Source organism: Coregonus clupeaformis, chromosome 23 (assembly GCF_020615455.1).
Source record: "Coregonus clupeaformis isolate EN_2021a chromosome 23, ASM2061545v1, whole genome shotgun sequence".
NCBI lineage: Eukaryota > Metazoa > Chordata > Actinopteri > Salmoniformes > Salmonidae > Coregonus > Coregonus clupeaformis.
In genome coordinates this window covers 7,334,705-7,356,242 of record NC_059214.1, presented here as the reverse complement: position 1 = coordinate 7,356,242, position 21,538 = coordinate 7,334,705, and the positions used below count along the sequence as shown (strand labels likewise).

The 21,538-nt window shown below is 41.1% G+C and overlaps 1 protein-coding gene across 4 annotated transcripts in view; it reads left to right on the top strand.

Moving 5' to 3' along the window:
- Positions 1-21,538, top strand: part of LOC121536607 (dachshund homolog 1) — a 260,659-nt gene that overhangs the window by 238,261 nt on the left and 860 nt on the right. For all 4 annotated transcript variants that reach the window (XM_041844008.1, XM_041844007.2, XM_041844010.2 and 1 more), the window contains 3 exons: positions 13,743-13,890; positions 14,643-14,786; positions 15,465-15,533. In XM_041844008.1, coding sequence (XP_041699942.1) covers positions 13,743-13,890; positions 14,643-14,786; positions 15,465-15,533 — 361 coding nt within the window. The remainder of the gene's footprint in view (positions 1-13,742; positions 13,891-14,642; positions 14,787-15,464; positions 15,534-21,538) is intronic.

Genomic DNA, 21,538 nt, shown 5'->3' with positions numbered 1-21,538 from the left:
ATCATATTCTTTTCTATTTCGGTTTCGATTATTTATTTATTTTAGATTAAATGCACTATGCATTATGGGGGTGGAATGCTGTAACAACACAGAATAAAACTATTAATAAAAGTCCCATGACTGCCCATTAACCATCATTTATTCACATTACTTGATTTTAATAAAATATTTCAGTTATCAATCACTTAGATCAAGTATTTTCAGGTAGAGCTACCTCAAGAAGCAATTGCTTTCTATCCCTCTCGATTGCGTGTTCTCTCCTCTCCGTGTCCGTGGCTGCTCCACACAGACCGGACAAGTAGGCTGGCGTGTTATGGATTATATGGTCATTGTAGTTAATCACCATGTTTTCTGCGCTAAACTATGTAGAATATTGGCCTGTTGAAAACTACAACTCTCTACTACGTCGCACAGTTCGGGCTTGATCTGATCTCTAGAGAAACTGCGCATCGGGCTCACAGAAGAAGAAAAAAAACAAATGAAATGGAATTAAAATAATTGAACCGACTTCGGTCAATTAGTTGTTTAAAAACCGACATTTCGGTTAATCACTCAGCACTAGCAGTCAGAGAGATGAATGCCTTGGCGTTCTATATCAGAGTGTAATGATGTGGATACAGTACTGCCCTGCTCGCTGCTCCAATACCCCAATACCGTGGACATCAGAGCACAGAGTCGTCCAAGGTTATCCTTTTGATCTATGCGTTAATTAGAAAACCACACACAGCTCCAACACACACACACACACACACACACACACAGCTCCGAAACTCGAGGAAGTCATCTCTGAAAATGATCTTGGCGTTTAATATTAATATACAAATCAACAAAATGAAACCGAGCAGAAAATTGAGATAAAGCAACTTAGTGTAAATTGGGGTCACGGGAACCAACAATTAGTAAGCTATAGCTCACTGCATTTGGAGAGTAATTGTTGTGAAAATGGACACTGCACAGAATGGAGACTATAATAATGAGTAGTCATTGTACAGTAGGAGTAGCATGGCTGTAAAAGCCTGAGAAAGATGTTTGTATATCAGTGGTTATCATTCAGAGATTGTAGGTCTGGGAAAAATGTCAATATGTCTGGGAAAAATGAGGAGTTTTGCTCTTCATCTCTCCCAACAAATCACAAGTTTGGGTAGGTGGGGCTTAAAATGTGGGCAGGAATTGTGCTCTTGAAAAATAATCACGTCAGAGACGGACCCAATGCAGATGCAGATTGCTAGGCTAATTATAGCCACAGCCAGTCAGTGGTGGAATGCTAACCTTAGCAGTCATGGTGCATGCAAACTACTCACGTGCAAAATACACTCATTGAAAATATCCTCAGAGCTCTTTATCTAGCTAGCTACCAATGTTGTATCCGGTGGGGATGTTTACACCAGGGCACAAACGGATAAGGCTCTGGACGGATTTCCTGTGAGTCCATTTCCAACTACCAACTGGACATTAGACGTGTATGCTGGAACATTGTTAATGTGGGAGGCAACCCGTCTGCCTAGGGAGACTAGTTGTATTGATATTTTACTGTTTATCTTTCCTATCATAATTGTCTTCTGTTTAGTGTCAGAGGTTGGATAAATCCTTATAGAGGTCAAAGATGATCGAAAAAGGCCTCAACATGACAAAGATGAGCTAGATCACCCCCTATTCTCCCCTCTCACCACTATGATCAAGAGGGGTCAGATCAATCTCAATCACTCCTAGCGAAATGCTTGTGTTCCTAGCTCCAACAGTGCAGTAGTATCTAACATCTAACTTGACACCTTTAGAAGAATACTCTACACTGAGTGTACAAAACATTAGGAACACCTTCCTAATATTGAGTTGTGCCCCCTTTTGCCCTCAGAACAGCATGCCACAGGGATGCTGGCCCATGTTGACTTCAATGCTTCCCACAGTGCTCCAATGCTTCCGTGTTGGTTGACTTAAAAAAAGTTGGATGTCAGAGATTTCCGAGTTCCCAGTTCCGAGTTCCCAATTGACGACAGGGTATTCCCTTTGAGTCAGGAACCAAAACTCCATAGTGACCAGTGAAGACGTTGTCTGCAGCATTCAGTCACATGACAGCTCGATCAGCTGTTCGATTTCACTTACCGGCTTGTCAACTGAGTCAGGATCACAGTCAAACGGATTGGGAAGTAGGTTACAATGTGCTCTTCCAAGCATTGGAGGTGAGCAGTCATCACTCGTGACACTTACTGATGCTGTTTTCTGTTAGAAACATGCACAGCCGAGGGAAGGGGGCATGGTTCGCTTTTGAAAGACTCTCTCCAATAAGAATTCTTTCCTCTGAATCCACTGCTTTGGTCAGTCATCTGTAGAATGTTTTTGTATTTCCCCTGCATGCTTGCGTTCAGTTCATTCAGTTTCCCAAATATGTATGTTACACAGGCAAGGAGACACATTTTCTTTTCACCACACAGAAAATCAACTAAGTCTGTTTTTTTTTACATCCATTGTGAATGACAACAGTTCCTCTCTCAATGCGAAAAATCTTTCCAACACTCCCCCTCGATAACCACCAAGCCTCATTGTGAAATAGAACATTGTCATGCTCTGATCCCATGTCTCCACACATATGTGAACAGGCGTGTGCGCAGTGGATGTGGTTTGATGTTGTTTATAATCGAAGTTACCTGCTGCAGTATATCTCAGCTCTTTTGCCGCCAGTTGCTCTCGGTGTATCATACAATGCGTCCATATGGCAGAGGGAGACGCATTCATAACTAGAGTGCAGAGGCCTGCCCGCCGTCCCGCCATAGATGGAGCAAAAGCCCACCATTCGATCCCATGGAATCTGTTTTTTGTCAATAAAGCCACACAGCACACTGTGTCGTTTCATGCTCGGGAATCGTGAGACAGAACAATATGTCTTCGTGAATAGCATCCCCTGACATGTATACGAACAAAAGTCAATGCATGGGCATCTCGGCCCTCACAGCTAATGTCCATTTGGAGAGCATAAGCTGCTGAGTTTTTGAGTCGTTCAGTCAGAGTTTCATCTTGATTGCTAGCAATAGCATACATTCATTGTTTATCTGACAAAGGTAATGATGTGAGTTTCTGTGCCTCTGCCTCCCCACGCATTGTTTTCACCATATCAATTGCGGACAATAATATCAAAGTCTCTGCAATAGTGTGTGGTTTCATAGTGTAGCGGGCCTAGCCATTCACCGTGGGAATGAAGTGCGGCCTTTTCCAATGATCTAGGGCGCTCTCTGGATTCATTTTATCTTTTAGATTTTAATTATTTTCATTTAGATTTTGAAAAAATATATATACAGTACCAGTCAGATGATTGGACACACCTACTCATTCCAGAGTTTTTCTTTATTTTCTATATCGTAGAATAATAGTGAAGACATAAAATCTATGAAATAACACATATGGAATCATATAGTAACAAAAAAGTGTTAAACAAATGAAAATATATTTGAGATTTGAGATTCTTCAAAGTAGCCACCCTTGACCGTGATGACAGCTTTGCACACTCTTGGCATTCTCTCAACCAGCTTTCCTGAAATGGATTCCATCACAACCACCGTCATTGTGGGCAGCTCGATAGCGAGCGATTTTGGCCTGCCTACACTGTGGACCGGCTAAGGTCCACTGTCACCCAGGCGCCCGTGTCCGAGACATCAACTCCTGCCAACAGTTTTGGCCAATTACTCTAATATTCCACAAATATGGAGAACCTGTTGGTTTTCAAATCACGTAGAGGGCTTGGGCTGTTGCACTTAAACGTGTGAAGCTTGATGTCAAAGTTGCACCTTCTTGATGTCTGGGTGCATGATACGAGCCCTGATATTCTGGTTCTCACAGAGACCTGTCTCAAGGTTTCGATTATGTATAAGGACATTGAAATGGCTGATTACAACATTCAAATGTGATAGACTGAAAAAATTTGGCGGGGTGGCTATACAGTGAGGGAAAAAAGTATTTGATCCCCTGCTGATTTTGTAGGTTTGCCCACTGACAAAGAAATTATCAGTCTATAATTTTAATGGTAGGTTTATTTGAACAGTGAGAGACAGAATAACAACAGAAAAATGCATGTCAAACATGTTATAAATTGATTTGCATTTTAATGAGGGAAATAAGTATTTGAACCCCTCTCAGTCAGAAAGATTTCTGGCTCCCAGGTGTCTTTTATACAGGTAACGAGCTGAGATTAGGAGCACACTCTTAAAGGGAGTGCTCCTAATCTCAGCTTGTTACCTGTATAAAAGACACCTGTCCACAGAAGCAATCAATCAATCAGATTCCAAACTCTCCACCATGGCCAAGACCAAAGAGCTCTCCAAGGATGTCAGGGACAAGATTGTAGACCTACACAAGGCTGGAATGGGCTACAAGACCATCGCCAAGCAGCTTGGTGAGAAGGTGACAACAGTTGGTGCGATTATTCGCAAATGGAAGAAACACAAAAGAACTGTCAATCTCCCTCGGCCTGGGGCTCCATGCAAGAACTCACCTCGTGGAGTTGCAATGATCATGAGAACGGTGAGGAATCAGCCCAGAACTACACGGGAGGAAAACAATTGGTAACACACTACGCCGTGAAGGACTGAAATCCTGCAGCGCCCACAAGGTCCCCCTGCTCAAGAAAGCACATATACAGGCCCGTCTGAAGTTTGCCAATGAACATCTGAATGATTCAGAGGAGAACTGGGTGAAAGTGTTGTGGTCAGATGAGACCAAAATCGAGCTCTTTGCCATCAACACAACTCGCTGTGTTTGGAGGAGGAGGAATGCTGCCTATGACCCCAAGAACACCATCCCCACCGTCAAACATGGAGGTGGAAACATTATGGTTTGGGACTGTCTTTCTGCTAAGGGGACAGGACAACTTCACCGCATCAAAGGGACGATGGACGGGGCCATGTACCATCAAATCTTGGGTGAGAACCTCCTTCCCTCAGCCAGGGCATTGAAAATGGGTCGTGGATGGGTATTCCAGCATGACAATGACCCAAAACCCTCGTCCAAGGCAACAAAGGAGTGGCTCAAGAAGAAGCACATTAAGGTCCTGGAGTGGCCTAGCCAGTCTTCAGACCTTAATCCCATAGAAAATCTGTGGAGGGAGCTGAAGGTTCGAGTTGCCAAATATCAGCCTCGAAACCTTAATGACTTGGAGAAGATTTGCAAAGAGGAGCGGGACAAAATCGCTCCTGAGATGTGTGCAAACCTGGTGGCCAACTACAAGAAACATCTGACCTCTGTGATTGCCAACAAGGGTTTTGCCACCAAGTACTAAGTCATGTTTTGCAGAGGGGTCAAATACCTATTTCCCTCATTAAAATGCAAATCAATTTACAACATTTTTGACGTGTTTTTCTGGATTTTTTTGTTGTTATTCTGTCTCTCACTGTTCAGATAAACCTACCATTAAAATTATAGACTGATCATTTCTTTGTCAGTGGGCAAACGTACAAAATCAGCAGGGGATCAAATACTTTTTTCCCTCACTGTATACAGTATGTGAAATCGACTCTTGTGGCATTATGTCCTCTAAGTGTCACTATTGCCAAAAAGTATGAGTGTTTGGTTATAGATATATACATAAGTATTCAGACCCTTTACTCAGTACTTTGTTGAAGCACCTTTGGCAGTGGCTACAGGCTAGAGTCTTCTTGGGTATAACGCTACAAGCTTGGCACACCTGTATTTGGAGAGTTTCTCCCATTCTTCTCTGCAGATCCTCTCAACCTCTGTCAGGTTGGATGGGGAGCGTCACTGCACAGCTGTTTTCAGGTCTTTCCAGAGATGTTAGATTGGGTTCAAGTCCGGGCTCTGTCTGGGCCACTCAAGGACATTCAGAGATTTGTCCCGAAGCCACTCCTGCATTGACTTGGCTGTGTGCTTAGGGTCGTTGTCCTGTTGGAAAGTGAACCTTCACCCCAGTCTGAGGTCCTGAGCGCTCTGGAGCAGGTTTTCATCAAAGATCTCTCTGTACTTTGCGCCTTTCGTCTTTCCCTCGATCCTGACTAGTCTCCCAGTTGCTGCCCCTGAAAAACATCCCCGCAGCATGATGCTGCCACCACCATGCTTCACCGTATGGATGGTATTGGCCAGGTGATGAGCGGTGCCTGGTTTCCTCCAGACGTGACGCTTGGCATTCAGGCCAAAGAGTTCAATATTGGTTTCATCAGAACAGAGAATCTTGTTTCTCATGGTCTGAGAGTCCTTTAAGTGCCTTTTGGCAAACTCCAGGCGGGCTGTCATGTGCCTTTTACTGAGAAGTTGCTTCCGTCTGGCCACTCTATTCTAAAATAATTTAATCCATTTTAGAATAAGGCTGTAACGTAGCAAAATGTGGCAAATGGGGAGGGGTCTGAATACTTTCCCGATTGCACTGTATGTGGACACCCCTTCAAATTAGTGGATTTGGTTATTTCAGCCACACCTGTTTCAGACAGGTGTATAAAATCGAGCACACAGCCATGCAATCACCATAGACAAACATTGGCAGTAGAATGGCCTTAATGAAGAGCTCAGTGACCTTCAACGTGACACGGTCATAGGTTGCCACCTTTCCAACAAGTCAGTTAGTCAAATTTCTGCCATGCTAGAATTCCCCTAGTCAACTGTAAGTGCTGTTATTATGAGGTGGAAATGTCTAGGAGCAACAACAGCTCAGCCGCGAAGTGGTAGACCACACAAGCTCACAGAACGGGACAAAGTGCTGAAGCGCGTAGCGTGTAAAAATCGTCTGTCCTCAGTTGCAACACTCACTATAGAGTTCCAAACTGCCTCTGGAAGCAACATCAGCACAATCACTGTTAGGCTTCAGATGCACAATGTCAAGGGGTGCATTGCAAATGCCCATACGGCTAATGCCATCATACTGTAGTAGGCCTATGGCTGCATTGGCGTTGCATGCCATTATCAGCCGCAAAATGGGTTCACATGGCTGATATCCTGAAAAAAACGTGACAATCAAATAAAACTAATTGAGAGCGTACAACTGAACAAAAAGGTAAAAATTAGAGATATTCCTTTCCCCTCTTTATTGCAGGATTGTGAGCTGTAATTAATCAACATTGACACTAGTTAATCTTGAATAATAGTTTTAAGTTAACAATTAAAACAAGATGAAACACTTGACTTCAAAGAATCAACACTATTTCATATAATTTCAAAGTGTACACATACACTAGCGGTCAAAAGAGAACACCTACTCATTTTAGAACACCTACTCATTCAAGGGTTTTTCTTTATTTTTACTATTTTCTACATTGTAGAATAATAGTGAAGACATCAAAACTATGAAATAACACATATGGAATAATGTAGTAACCAATAAAGTGTTAAACAAATCTAAATATATTTTATATTTGAGATTCTTCAAATAGCCACCCTTTGCCTTGATGACAGCTATGCACACTCTTTGACTCAAATGAACTGCTAACGTAATGTTTGCTAGCTAGCTAACAGTGACTTTACAACTGGCCGGTTTATACATTGTGTGACCTTTTTGCTAATTTGCTAACATAAGTACACATATACTCCATGGTATAAAAGGATTTACCCTTATTCATTGGGACCTTTTCATCTGCAGACAGGGTTTCACGGCTCTCTGTATCTGAGGACAGAAAACATCACAAAGAAACAGGCTACATCATACATCATGTTGCTATATCTCTCTGTCCTCATAGTTTTTCTCGCTAGGAACTGGAACTGGAGAATCTTTTCATAATGTTCTCCCACAAAGGTACCTGCCCTATCCAGAGTAGCTTACTCTCCCTTCTCCGACAGCTGGAACTGCTAGCTAATCCTTTCACCCTCTTCCATGGCTGTTAGCTAGCTACCGAGCTACAAATGCATTTCAAGCTTGTGTTTTTAATTCACAATAATAAATACATCAGGATAGCTAACTAGCTAATATGAAGTTAGCTAGCTGGTGATATTTAATTCACTTGGCTAGCTATAGGTATGTAAAGTTACTGTTAGCTAGCTAGCAAACATTATGTTAGCAGTTCATTTGAGTTATCCTGCACATAAAGTTCCTGTAGCTATAATTTTCAAAACATATTTACTTACTTGAATAGGTTCTCCCACTGCCTCCGTTGTTTGGGTCCTTAGAAAAACGAAATAATGGGCAATCTTACCGAAGTTTCCATTGATAGCAAAACGCAGCCAGCCATGTGGACGATTGGAGGACTTCCACCAGACTGATTGGTCTTCCAACATGGCGCCTGTTGTGACTACTGTTGTTATTATTATTATTATTATTATTATTATTATTATTATTATTATTATTATTATTATTATTATTATTATAAAAAAAATGTTTTTAGTTAACACTTATTTTTCTTAAAACTGCATTGTTGGTTAAGGGCTTGTAAGTAAGCATTTCACTGTAAAGTCTACACCTGTTGTATTCGGTGCGTGTGACAAATACGATTTGATTTGATTTGCTTGATGATTTGTGACGCAACTGCAAGCCCTCTATAGTAAGCTGTGTTATGAGAAGAGACGATGCTCATCACAGGGATACAACTGAGTCCTTTGTGAAATGGTGTGAGGCCAATTACTTGGACCTGAATGTGCTGAAGACCAAGGAGTTAGTGGTAGGTTTAAGAGAAAAATTAAAATGTTTTTAATCCCATTTCTATTAATGGTGAAGAGAATGGTACTCTTGTGTGTAATAGTGTACAACACACTTAACTGGAAGGAGAACTCTCACAGTGTTTACAAAAAATACCAATCCAGACTGTACTTTTAAAGGAAGCTTAGATATTTTAATGTATGTGACAAAAGGCTTTGCATGTTCTATAGCAGTGTCCTGGCGAGTGTAGTTACCTATGCCATTGTGTGCTGGAAAGGGAATTTAGCTAAAGAGGACTTAAACAAGTTTGACAAAATCATCAAGAAAGCCAGTGCTACAATTGGCTGCAGCCTGGAATCAATGCAGGACATGTTCATAAAAAGGCTGCAAGCAAAAACACACATGATCATGGACAATGACACACACCCAATCCACAGCACTCTAATGCAACACAGTAGCAGGTTCATCCTGCCTAGAAGTTCCACAGAGAGGTTTAGACTGTCATTTTTACCCACAGCCATGAGGCTTTTTATCGAGTGTAATTGAGAAACTGTCTTCCTATTTAACAATGTTGTTGCTTGTTTTCCCCCAGAGTAGGGTAGAAAACAGCATTTGATTCAGACTTTTATGGATACTATGGTGCATTTCTGCCTTCATGTTTACATTTACATTTTTTTTTTTTACATTTTAGTCATTTAGCAGACGCTCTTATCCAGAGCGACTTACAGTTAGTGATTACATATATATATTTTTTTATACTGGCCCCCCGTGGGAATCGAACCCACAACCCTGGCGTTGCAAACGCCATGCTCTATCAACTGAGCTACATCCCTGCCGGCCATTCCCTCCCCTACCCTAGACGACGCTGGGCCAATTGTGCGCCGCCCATTAGTCTCCTGGTCGCGGCCGGCTGCGACAGAGCCTGGATTCGAACCAGGATCTCTAGTGGCACAGTTAGCACTGCGATGCAGTGCCTTAGACCACTGCGCCACTCAGGAGTAAGGAGTTCATGTGTCTTAATACTGTATTTGTTGTTGTTTATAATGTGTTGGTCATTGTTGCGTGTCCTGTTATTGTAAGTCATTGATGATGTATGCTGTGATAAAACAATTTCCCAAGTTGGGATTAATAAAGTAATACTCTACTCTCTACTCTACTCATAGCGCACTACGCTTTATTACGGGAGATAGGTATAGGCGATCACTGCATTCTGGATCAGAAAGTAGGCTGGCCCTGTCTGAAGTCTCATAGATTTAGGTTTACATTTTACATTTTAGTCATTTAGCAGACGCTCTTATCCGGAGTGACTTACAGTTAGTGCATTCATCTTAAGATAGCTAGGTGGCAAAACCACATACAGTGGGGGAAAAAAGTATTTAGTCAGCCACCAATTGTGCATGTTCTCCCACTTAAAAAGATGAGAGAGGCCTGTAATTTTCATCATAGGTACACGTCAACTATGACAGACAAAATGAGAAAAACAATTCCTGAAAATCACATTGTAGGATTTTTAATGAATTTATTTGCAAATTATGGTGGAAAATAAGTATTTGGTCAATAACAAAAGTTACTCAATACTTTGTTATATACCCTATGTTGGCAATGACACAGGTCAAACGTTTTCTGTAAGTCTTCACAAGGTTTTCACACACTGTTGCTGGTATTTTGGCCCATTCCTCCATGCAGATCTCCTCTAGAGCAGTGATGTTTTGGGGCTGTCGCTGGGCAACACGGACTTTCAACTCCCTCCAAAGATTTTCTATGGGGTTGTGATCTGGAGACTGGCTAGGCCACTCCAGGACCTAGAAATGCTTCTTACGAAGCCACTCCTTCGTTGCCCGGGCGGTGTGTTTGGGATCATTGTCATGCTGAAAGACCGAGCCACGTTTAATCTTCAATGCCCTTGATGATGGAAGGAGGTTTTCACTCAAAATCTCATGATACATGGCCCCATTCATTCTTTCCTTTACACGGATCAGTCGTCCTGGTCCCTTTGCAGAAAAACAGCCCCAAAGCATGATGTTTCCACCCCCATGCTTCACAGTAGGTATGGTGTTCTTTGGATGCAACTCAGCATTCTTTGTCCTCCAAACACGACGAGTTGAGTTTTTACCAAAAAGTTATATTTTGGTTTCATCTGACCATATGACATTCTCCCAATCCTCTTCTGGATCATCCAAATGCACTATAGCAAACTTCAGATGGGCCTGGACATGTACTGGCTTAAGCAGGGGGACACGTCTTGCACTGCAGGATTTGAGTCCCTGGAGGCGTAGTGTGTTACTGATGGTAGGCTTTGTTACTTTGGTCCCAGCTCTCTGCAGGTCATTCACTAGATCCCCCCATGTGGTACTGGGATTTTTGCTCACCGTTCTTGTGATCATTTTGACCCCACGGGGTGAGATCTTGCGTGGAGCCCCAGATCGAGGGAGATTATCAGTGGTCTTGTATGTCTTCCATTTCCTAATAATTGCTCCCACAGTTGATTTCTTCAAACCAAGCTGCTTACCTATTCCAGATTCAGTCTTCCCAGCCTGGTGCAGGTCTACAATTTTTATTTCTGGTGTCCTTTGACAGCTCTTTGGTCTTGGCCATAATGGAGTTTGGAGTGTGACTGTTTGAGGTTGTGGACAGGTGTCTTTTATACTGAGAACAAGTTCAAACAGGTGCCATTAATACAGGTAACGAGTGGAGGACAGAGGAGCCTCTTAAAGAAGAAGTTACAGGTCTGTGAGAGCCAGAAATCTTGCTTGTTTGTAGGTGACCAAATACTTATTTTCCACCATAATTTGCAAATAAATTCATAAAAAATCCTACAATGTGATTTTCTGGAGAAAAAAAATCTCAATTTGTCTGTCATAGTTGACGTGTACCTATGATGAAAATTACAGGCCTCTCTCATCTTTTTAAGTGGGAGAACTTGCACAATTGGTGGCTGACTAAATACTTTTTTCCCCCACTGTATCACAGTCATAGTCAGTACATTTTCCCACAATAAAGTAGCTTTCAGCAAAGTCAGATTGATGCATTGCACTCTTTTTGTTTATATAGCCCTTCTGCATAAACTTCTACTGTACCATACTTCATTGTTAACGTTTGAGATACCAGACTCGGTCTCAGGGGTGGCTAACTCTGGAGATCCTTGATTTTAGTTTTTTTGCACCTTGCTTGTGGATGGTCTCCAAGGCATTCTAAAGTTGGATGAATTGGTGCCTTTAGGGCAATTAAAACGCTGATTGAGGACCTTTTTACTGAAAAATGTGATTGTTTTCTATGATTGTGTTTAGTTTTTTGTGTATTGATGTGAATATTGATGTGAATATTGATGTGTATATGGATGTGTATAGTGAGGTGTGCAGTGTATATTAATCAGTGGCAGTCGGTGCTGTTTAAGATTAGGGAGGACGATTTGTTTTTTTTAATGAGTATGGCCTTATTTCTATTACAGCATATTGGATGACTGTCCTTCATATTCCATTCAACCAGCTCAATGTAACATCGATAGGTTTAGGCTACTACATGATACTCGAATTTGCCCTATATCCATCATGAGGTTGCTACAACTTAGCCTACAAATGAAAGTTTATAATGTAGTTGCACAGGTCAAGAGACACATTGGAGTAATCAAGGTGACACATTCAATAATGTAATTATTAGTCTAAACAGTTCCGTTTTGCAACTAAAATGAGAGTTTCTATTTGACAAATTCAGTCAGGTCCTTTCCCGTTTCATTCCGTTTGCTTCCGTTTAAGAAACGTTTTGCAAAAAAACCGGCAGAATGAATACACCCCTGATTAGCCTCACACACAGTTCACTTTCATAGCAGCCACATACAGCATCATTACTGTACTCGTTGTATAATTTCCTCTCACATCTATGTGCTCTCCTCCTCTCACTTTTTTTCCTTCGCTTGAGGACTTCAGTGTACAACACAATAGCTGTCTGTGACCAGGTGCAAAAACCTCTCCAAGCCAAACCTTCATACCATAACCGCTAACTGCTACACAGCCTACATCATTGTCACCATATTAACGTTATAGTCAACAAACTAGAACTAACACTTTAGTAAACCCACAATCCATGTGAACAATCACGCAGTACAGTGTAGAGCAAGCTGTTTAGCATTTACACCGGCAGGCTTACCTTGACTTGGAGAGTTGCAGCGTTGGATAGCCTTAGCCAGCTAGCTAACATAAATAGTATTCTTCTCTGTTTTGAGTCAGGTTGTTGAGTAACGTTAGGATAAATTAGCTGCATTAGCTAAGTAAGTAAAAGTTAAACTAAGAAGGAGAAAAAAATACAATGAAATATAGCTAGCTCTCTCTCTCTCTCTCTCTCTCTCTCTCTCTCTCTCTGTTGCTTCTCCTTGATTTTTGAAGATATGTATTTGGTCAAAACTGTTCAACCTATTGTCTTTCTCTTTGAGTCAACTACTCACAACACTTTATAAACTGCAGTGCTTGTTAGCTGTAGCTTATGCTTTCAGTAATAGATTCATTATCTGATCCTTGATTGGATGGACAACATGTCAGTTCATACAGCAAGAGCTCTGATAGGTTGGAGGATGTCCTCCAGAAGTAATCATAATTACTATTGAAGGGGGTGAGAACCATGAGCCTCCTAGGTTTTGTATTGAAGTCAATGTTCCCAGAGGAGGACAGAAAATAGCTTTGCTACCCTAGAGTGCTGTTGAGGCTAATGTATACCATTGCTAAACAGTGTGTTTCAGTCAGTTATTTGGTGATGTGAATATATTTAGTATAGTTTTATCTAAAAACGATATGTTTTTTAATGTTTCACTATTTTAAATTTTTCTGAAATTCACTGAGTAGGATGGTCCTCCTCTTCCTCCTCTGAGGTGCCTCCTGTATTGATGTGTATTGATGTGTATGCAGGGCTCATCTGTGAGCGAGACCTGGGTCTGAGCATGACTCCCTGTTGAAATAAAGGTTAAATAAAAATACTTCAATTCAAATTCAAGAATTGATGAGGCATTCTCTATTCAAATCTGAATTCAATTCTGAATTGTGTGTTTGTGTGTGTGTGTGTTTGCGCGTGTGTATTTGTACTCGTACATGTCTTCGTGTGTGTTTGGGTGTGTGTTTGTGTTTACATTTGTGCAAGTGTCTGTGTGTGTGTGTGTGTTTGTACTAACTGGTGTGTGTGTGTGTGTGTGTGTGTGCAGGGCCTGCTGAAAGTTGCGATTGACAACGCGCGGGCCCAGGAGAAGCAGGTGCAGCTGGAGAAGACGGAGCTAAAGATGGAGCTGTTCAGGGAAAGAGAGCTCCGGGAGACCCTAGAGAAACAGCTCGCTATCGAACAGAAGAACAGAGGTACGGACTGAGAGAGGGTGCGTGTGTGTGTGTCTGTGGTTTGACAGAGGTATGCATGCTTCAGAGCTCATTAAAACACTTTAACACACACATCTAAATAATGAACATGGTCAAACATACATAAGAAAACTGCTGTGTGTTTCTGTGCCACTGCTTCCAATGAACCACTTAGTATTGTCCCCCACCACTGCGAGGGATCAGCTAATTATGGATACATATTGAATTATCGAAATGAATGATTCATCATCATTCTAAACAAAAGTGACACAAATAAAACTTAAGTTAACACGCTTGTGTTATATAAAGTGCTGTGCAAATTTAATAAAATACTCTATTATTTAATGAGCCAATTACATAAAACAATTTTCTAAGTCCCTCCAGCAGTTTGCTGCTTTGAATTCAATATAATTTGCTAAGAATTCAGGCAAAGTGTAATTTCCAGCACAAGTGTTCTCAATCTCCCTTTGACATCAATTCATGATTTTGAGCGAGTGTCCCATGATAGAATTTCAGGCAAAATGTTACCTTAAAAACATCTTACATTTTCCGCAAAGTGCAAACTCAGTTTCAACTCTGTTGTTTGCCACATGTTTCTGCCCTGTAGTTTTGTCAAGTTTCTCTTGTCTTTTACCACAATGGCCACTTGCCAAGTCTTTGTAAATAACAATTTATTCCTAATTGACTTGCTTGGATAGAAAAGGGTTAAATAAAAGTAGTTTGATACATTTGTCCTTTTCTTTCTTTTCCCTCAGCAATAATCCAGAAGCGCTTGAAGAAGGAGAAGAAGGCTAAGAGGAAACTTCAGGAAGCTCTGGAGTACGAGTCCAAGAGGAGGGAGCAGGCCGAGCAGTCCCTTAAACCGCCCTCATGCTCAGAAGGCCTGCGCTCACTCAATGGTTAGTTGTGTTTTTTATTAACTGTTTATGTTACACTCTACTTAAAAATCAAATCAATCTTTATTTAAAGTGCATTTAAAATCGCAACACACTTTACAATGAAACAAAAAAGAATGGAGGAGATAAGAGAAACAGACAGCAGCAGTAAAGTAAAAATAGTGTCTAAAATAAAAAAAATAAAAAAAACTTTCATGTATCCATATGTTTTCTGTATGTATTTCACAGTTTGCAGCAAATACATTTTCTACTTGGGGATCATATAGTGCTGTACTGTACTGTACTGTCCTGTACTGTAGTGCATTGTACTCCACTGTACTGTACTGGACTGTACTCTCCTCTCCTCTCCTCTTCCCTCCTCTCCTTTGCTTTGAGCCCTAGCTAAAGACACAATAGATTGCAGTTACACTCAATCACAGTGTTGTGGTAAGAACTCACATAGTGTTATTGAGTTATTGTCTTTACATTTTGTAAGTTAGAGTAAGCTAAATCATGGTGCAGCAGGGCATCTGACTGTTGAATCATTTAACGTGTTATTGTATCCATTCTTTTTCAAATAAACAAGTGAAATATTGTTTTTCACTTACAGCCAATTGAGTTTTTCTGTGAAAACTTTTAGTGTGGCTGCTCCATGTGAAGGATGTTTAACAGCAGTTCTGTTCTATCCCTCTGCTCTCTCAGACTCACTGACCCCAGAGACGGAGAGTGACCGCAGCGCTGGAAGAACAGATGCTGAGAGGACAATACAAGGTACATGAACCTGAGGAGAACATAAATCTCTCTCTCTCTCTCTCTCTCTCTCTCTCTCTCTCTCTCTCTCTCTCTCTCTCTCTCTCTCTCTCTCTCTCTCTCTCTCTCTCTCTCTCTCTCTCTCTCTCTCTCTCTCTCTCTGTCTTTCTCTCTCTCACTCTCTTTCTCTCTCTCTCTCTCTTCCTGTTTCACTCCCTCTCTCGCTCTTCTCTCACTTCATCTCTCTATTTATCATTCTTCATCTGTCTGCCCCCCTTTCTCCTTCTCTATTTGAGCATTAGTGTAACTAACAGCTTGCCATCTGGGGCACAGCACTGGGTCAAGATCGCATGGCCTTCACCAGACATAATATTAGTATTTTATTATAGGGAGGGAAGTATGGCACTCACATATGCCATGAACAGTTTGGATTGACTGTTTAGATTTTTCCAAGCAGGAAGGTTTTTGCGTAACCTAAAAATAAATCAATAAATCATAATCATAAGTGTTGTTAAAGGAGAGATATGGTTTTAGACTGTAAATGACTGCACCTTTTAATGCTGGGAATGATACAAGGTGTGTGTGTGTGTGTGTTTGTGTTTTTAACCTTTATTTAAGCAGGGGTCATGCTGAGACCATGGTCTCTTTCGCAGATGAGCCCTGCATGAATACACAAATAATAAATAATAATAATAACCAATACATACACATCATTTACACAATACATGAAAAGCAAATACAAAAAATACATCTATCTACGAGACTTCAAGGAGGGCCAGCCAACTTTCTGATACAAAATGTGTACTGAACCTATCGCCCGTATTAAAGCTCAATGTGCTATGATAAACTGCGTCAAATGGCTTCAATACAGTGGCAGCTGCATTCATATAGACGATATCCCCATAGTCAATAACCGGAATGACTGTTGACTGAATTATTTGTTTTCTACTATTTAACGAGACAGGAGCTGTTCCTATATAAAAAGCCTATTTTAATTCTTAAATTCTTAACTAACAGTATTAATTTTATGAACAGTCTTCTCTGCCTGGATCTGAATGAAGATTCCAATAACTTTTGTTACAGTAAACTAGGGTTAAAGGGGTAATAAGAAGAGATATAATACTACATTGAAAGTATCAGCACGTATAAGTCAATTTCAGTGACAAGTAGGTGTGTGTGTGTGTGTGTGTGTGTGTGTGTGTGTGTGTGTGTGTGTGTGTGTGTGTGTGTGTGTGTGTGCACGCACTTGTAAGCGTGCATGCGTGTCTGTGTACATGCACCCGTGTGTGTACTGTAAGTGCATAGTGTATATGACTTGTTTGTTTACCTCTTAAGATCCACTTTATTTTATGAATAAGCTCTGTTACAGTATGTGCATTTTAATGGCTTGTTTGTTTGTTTGCCTTGTGGGGTCTCATGGAGGAAGGAGGGGGTGGTGATAACTTCTGAAGACTATCCACCGTCTGGGTTGCATCCCAAATGGCACTCTATTCCCTTTGTAGTGCACTACTTTTGACTAGGGCACATAGGGCCCTCATCAAAAGTAGTGCACTACGTAGGGAAGAGAGTGCCATTTGGGATGCAGCCCCAGACGGTGGATAGTCTTCAGAAGTTATCACCACCCCCTCCTTCTTCCACGAGAGGAAGTCTGTTTACCCAAGAACACGACACCTCTCAGTTCTTCATAAGTATCATAACGTCTTCCTCTAATAATCCCCAACAGCGTCTCCCCTCTCTTCCTTTCCCTCTCCTCCCTATCATCACCGCTTTATCACTGACAGAAGTCTCAATTTTCCCTGTAAAATACAAAGATTACACAGTAAATCTGTGATGAGGTGTGAATGAAGGAGTCAGGCGCAGGAGGTAAAACACCAAAGTCCAGAGTTGATTCCGTTTACATAAATAAAACGCACCAAGCGTCAAAACGAAACTATCACAAGGGAAATATTCCACCTTGGCAATAACAAATGGAAGAGTAGCTCAACCGAGCTACTCGCTCTCACAATGAAATCCCTCACAAAGAAAAGGGGAACAGAGGGAACACTTATACACAGACTAATTAGGGGATGAGCACCAGGTGTGTGTGATTGACAAGACAAGACATGACAAGTGGAGTGATGAGAATGGGATCGGCAGTAGCTAGTAAGCCGGTGACGACGAACGCCGAAACCTGCCTGAACAAGGAGGGGAGGCAGCCTCGGCGGAAGTCGTGACAAAATCACTATGAAGTTTGGAGAGATGTGAAAAGGGTTGCTGTCCAAAAAAGGTCAACCATATGTCATAATTTCACCAAAAATATTTACTTCTGGATAGAGAACATTTATAGTCCCCCATTTCATACTAAATTAGTATATTAAGTGTCCTTAATTTGAAATTGGAAAATTGTAGATTTACATTAAACAGCACTTTATAGTTTAATTGTTATACTGTATTAACTGGAGGCTTAACTTTTCACACTTCCTTATTATATTGCATTACCATTTTCTTTGTATGTGATCAGAAACATAGCTTTGTCATTGCCATGTAGCAACCATTACCATGGTACATTGTCATAGACACTAAAGATACATATTTTCTCTCATGTTCAGATACAATTTGGCTATATAGCAGATGCCTTACTCACAGTTGAATAATATATAATAATATGATAACGATGATACAATAATATATCATATGCTATAGTGTAGCTATGAAGTGTGTCATTTCTAGGACTCACAATGCCAGTGATAATGGCCTTGGAGAATAGACTCAGGAGGAGGTCGTGTTAACACGGAACAATGTGTGCTTTTGTTAAACTAGATCGCCATTTGTCTGTCACCCATGACTCCTCTGCTCTCCTCTCCTCTGCTACCAGCCTAGTATACAGTAATTACCCTCAAAGGCAAAACAATCATGTTGATAAATTACACAAGCAAAGAAGACGCGGAAAAAAACACCCAACCCTATCACATGGATAAAAGCCAAGAGAAATGTATGTTGTATTTTCATCTCACAACTCAGCCGAGGGCGAGAAAGAGAGACCAAAAATTACAAGAGCATAATTGTACAGAGAACTCATTATTTATATTTGTCTTTTGTCACACTTCTCTAATTCTGAGATATTAACACAATCTGTGTCTATTAATTGCTTTTGCAGTGTTTTTTAAATTGGTTCCAAGAGTGAGCTCTGGCTGTTTTAGCAGCTAGCAGGCAGCCGTGCTACTGGGACTGCAGCTCTCTCCTGACTTTAACGCCATGGCGACGGAGTGCACATAAATATCGTTCCCAGTATCTCCTCTTTGGTTCCCGCCTGCTTGCCCTTCGATGTGTTCGGCAAGTTTACACGACCCTGCGCTGGGACATAAAGTTATTTGTTGCGAGATTAAACATCCAAACCGTTAAAGTGAAATTACAATTAAATGAATGAATGTCAGTGAAGCAAAAAATACCGTAATTAATGGATCCCTTAATTGTCTTCATAAAATATTTGCATGGGCATATTTTGCATAATTTACATGTATTAATTAATCTTTCAAAGGAATTTAATGCTGAGAGAAGCACAAAAAATCTCTGTTTTATTTGGCATCTAATAAAATATTTATCCTCTTTAATGAACTTTTCATCTTAATTTGAATATAAAAATGGCTAAAGTTCTTTACATTTTTTAATGAGGCTTTCTTTCATAAAACAACGTGTCAAGACGTCACCGATTTTTCTCACTCAAAAATGTAAATCAGTATGTTTCAACATTTGCAGTAATATTGCAAACTGGAGGCGGTGGAAGTTATTTAAAACAGAACGAAGAAGCTCCACCAATTTGTTTGCCCAAATTGAAAATGGTGTCTCAACAATTTCTGAGAGAACCTTGTGTCAAAAATGTATTTCTTAATCCTTTCCTGAACATTCTATTTTTGAGCATTGTGATGGTTTGAACACTACAATGCCTGATATGTTACTTCACAACTTATCGAAAGTGATCGTCAGCCACACTTTCGCCCACCCTTACCATATTCACTATCGTCCCTATAAACAGCTGTCAAGGTGAAGCCGATCAGACAGACAGGCAGGCAGACAGACATACATTCAGACAGACAGGCAGAGAGACAGACAGAGAAAGGTGGCATACATGGCATCTCATCTCGCCTGGCTTTGGCTGTGGTGGCGGTGGCACCACCATGGAGGTGCCTGATTTCCCCACCCTATACTTTCATCCCCACCCACTCCTTCCAACCACCACCACCTTCCTCTATCCCTTTTAGTTTTAGCCCTTTGCATTCACACTGTAGTTACTTTTACACATAACTCTGCAATGTTGCTTGAATAGAGGCAGCCAGAGTGCAATGCCTCAGAGACCCACGGCAGTGCCGGATAATTAGCCCCTGGGTTTGTCTCCCCCTCCCACATTCCCACAACAAGCCTTTGCCATTTTTCCATCCAGCTTTTTATACACATACAGCACACTGATTCATCGATGACAGAAGCCTGGGTGGTTAGGTACATGGTGCAGTGATGGTTGCTGTCCTATCATAATGTGTACATTGATTGTGAGATTTAGGCGAGAACGTGTACTAATCCAAAATGTTGATGGCGGAAGGTTGTCATCGTATTGTATTGCATTTTTCGTATAGAAACAGAGGCTCTTCTGAGTCATATATGGCTTAAAATATTGCCAGTGTGCCATGGGCCTTAAAATGGTTCAATAGTGAGATTACAGAATATCAATAAATGTGAATGAAGTGTTTGTGATAGTAACCAACTATGGGCACAGTATGTCACGAGAACTCTGTAAATCGCTTGAAAGCCTCGAACAAACATACCGTTTCCACCCCGATGTCTCTCTATGTCTCGGGTGTGACATTGTGTCATGTCTGACTGCCAAGTAGCAACACATCACTTTCCTCAAGCTGTCACCGCTTTAAGTCTTTTGGTGTGCTTTTCCCTTTTAAATTGCATTATTTAGGTCCACTACAAGAGAGAGGAAAGGGCTGCTTAAAGCACAGTAATATGAGGGTAATAAACGTCACACCCCTGAGCTGCGCTTCACAGATGCTTTTACCAGCCCTGCATCGGAGGCAGCGCTGCTCGCTTGGGCTTACCACTAAGACATGAGTGTTCTTTAAAAATGGACAAAGCTCGTTAGGGCTCTTCCTTTTTCAATAAACACTCCTTCCATACATGAAGTGTCATTTGTAAAGCGCTTTACATCATAAGTGCAATATTATGTTCAAACAAGCATGCCAGTTGAGATGTCTTAAACACATTAGACGTGCAATTGTGCAGGCAGTGTTGAATATCGCGGTTCCTCATACGATTTTCCTTTTGTCAATGATTAAATATGTAGCCAGTTGTATTGGCCTGGTTTTACTTCCCTATTTTAATTCATGAGACAGAGAAACTCTGGCATAAGGAGTCTCTTCAACTGCTACTGCTCGATTCCGCAGCTTGATCCAACAGATCGTGCAAATCATTTAAGCAACAATTATAGACTTGACGTTGTAGGACAAACAATATTCATATCTGTTGTTAAATCTACAATTGTGAGTGCCCAGCAAATAGGGACATTGGAAGTTTATTGGATAGGAGTAGTTCCATGTGTGCTGGAAGATTTCAGATCGTATTTTCAGATGTTTTTCCAGATTTTGTCAAATCAGAATACACCTCTTCAAACATTTAATGTATCATTATTAAGTTAGTAGTCTCTTTAGACAGACAGGTTGCCTCCCACAATGTACCAATGCTCCAGCTTAAAAGTCTGTAGAAGTTCCGGCATCAGTTGGGACAGATTCGGAAATGGGATGTGGTAACATCACTGCCGTATGCACTCAAAAAATTATAATTACGCTTTGAAATGTCCAAGAGAATCTAACATCCTCCCCAGACCTGGTGCTCTTGCTCCTAGGTCTGCGTTTCCAAGACTATTCAGTTAGCTTATTGTGGGGAAACCTCACACAAGCTGGCAGCCAGTGTGTGTTATTGTGGACGGTAAGAATAGAGCTAAACACCATATGTCCAGGTTGAGTCAGCATGGCCAGAACACTATTGCTAAT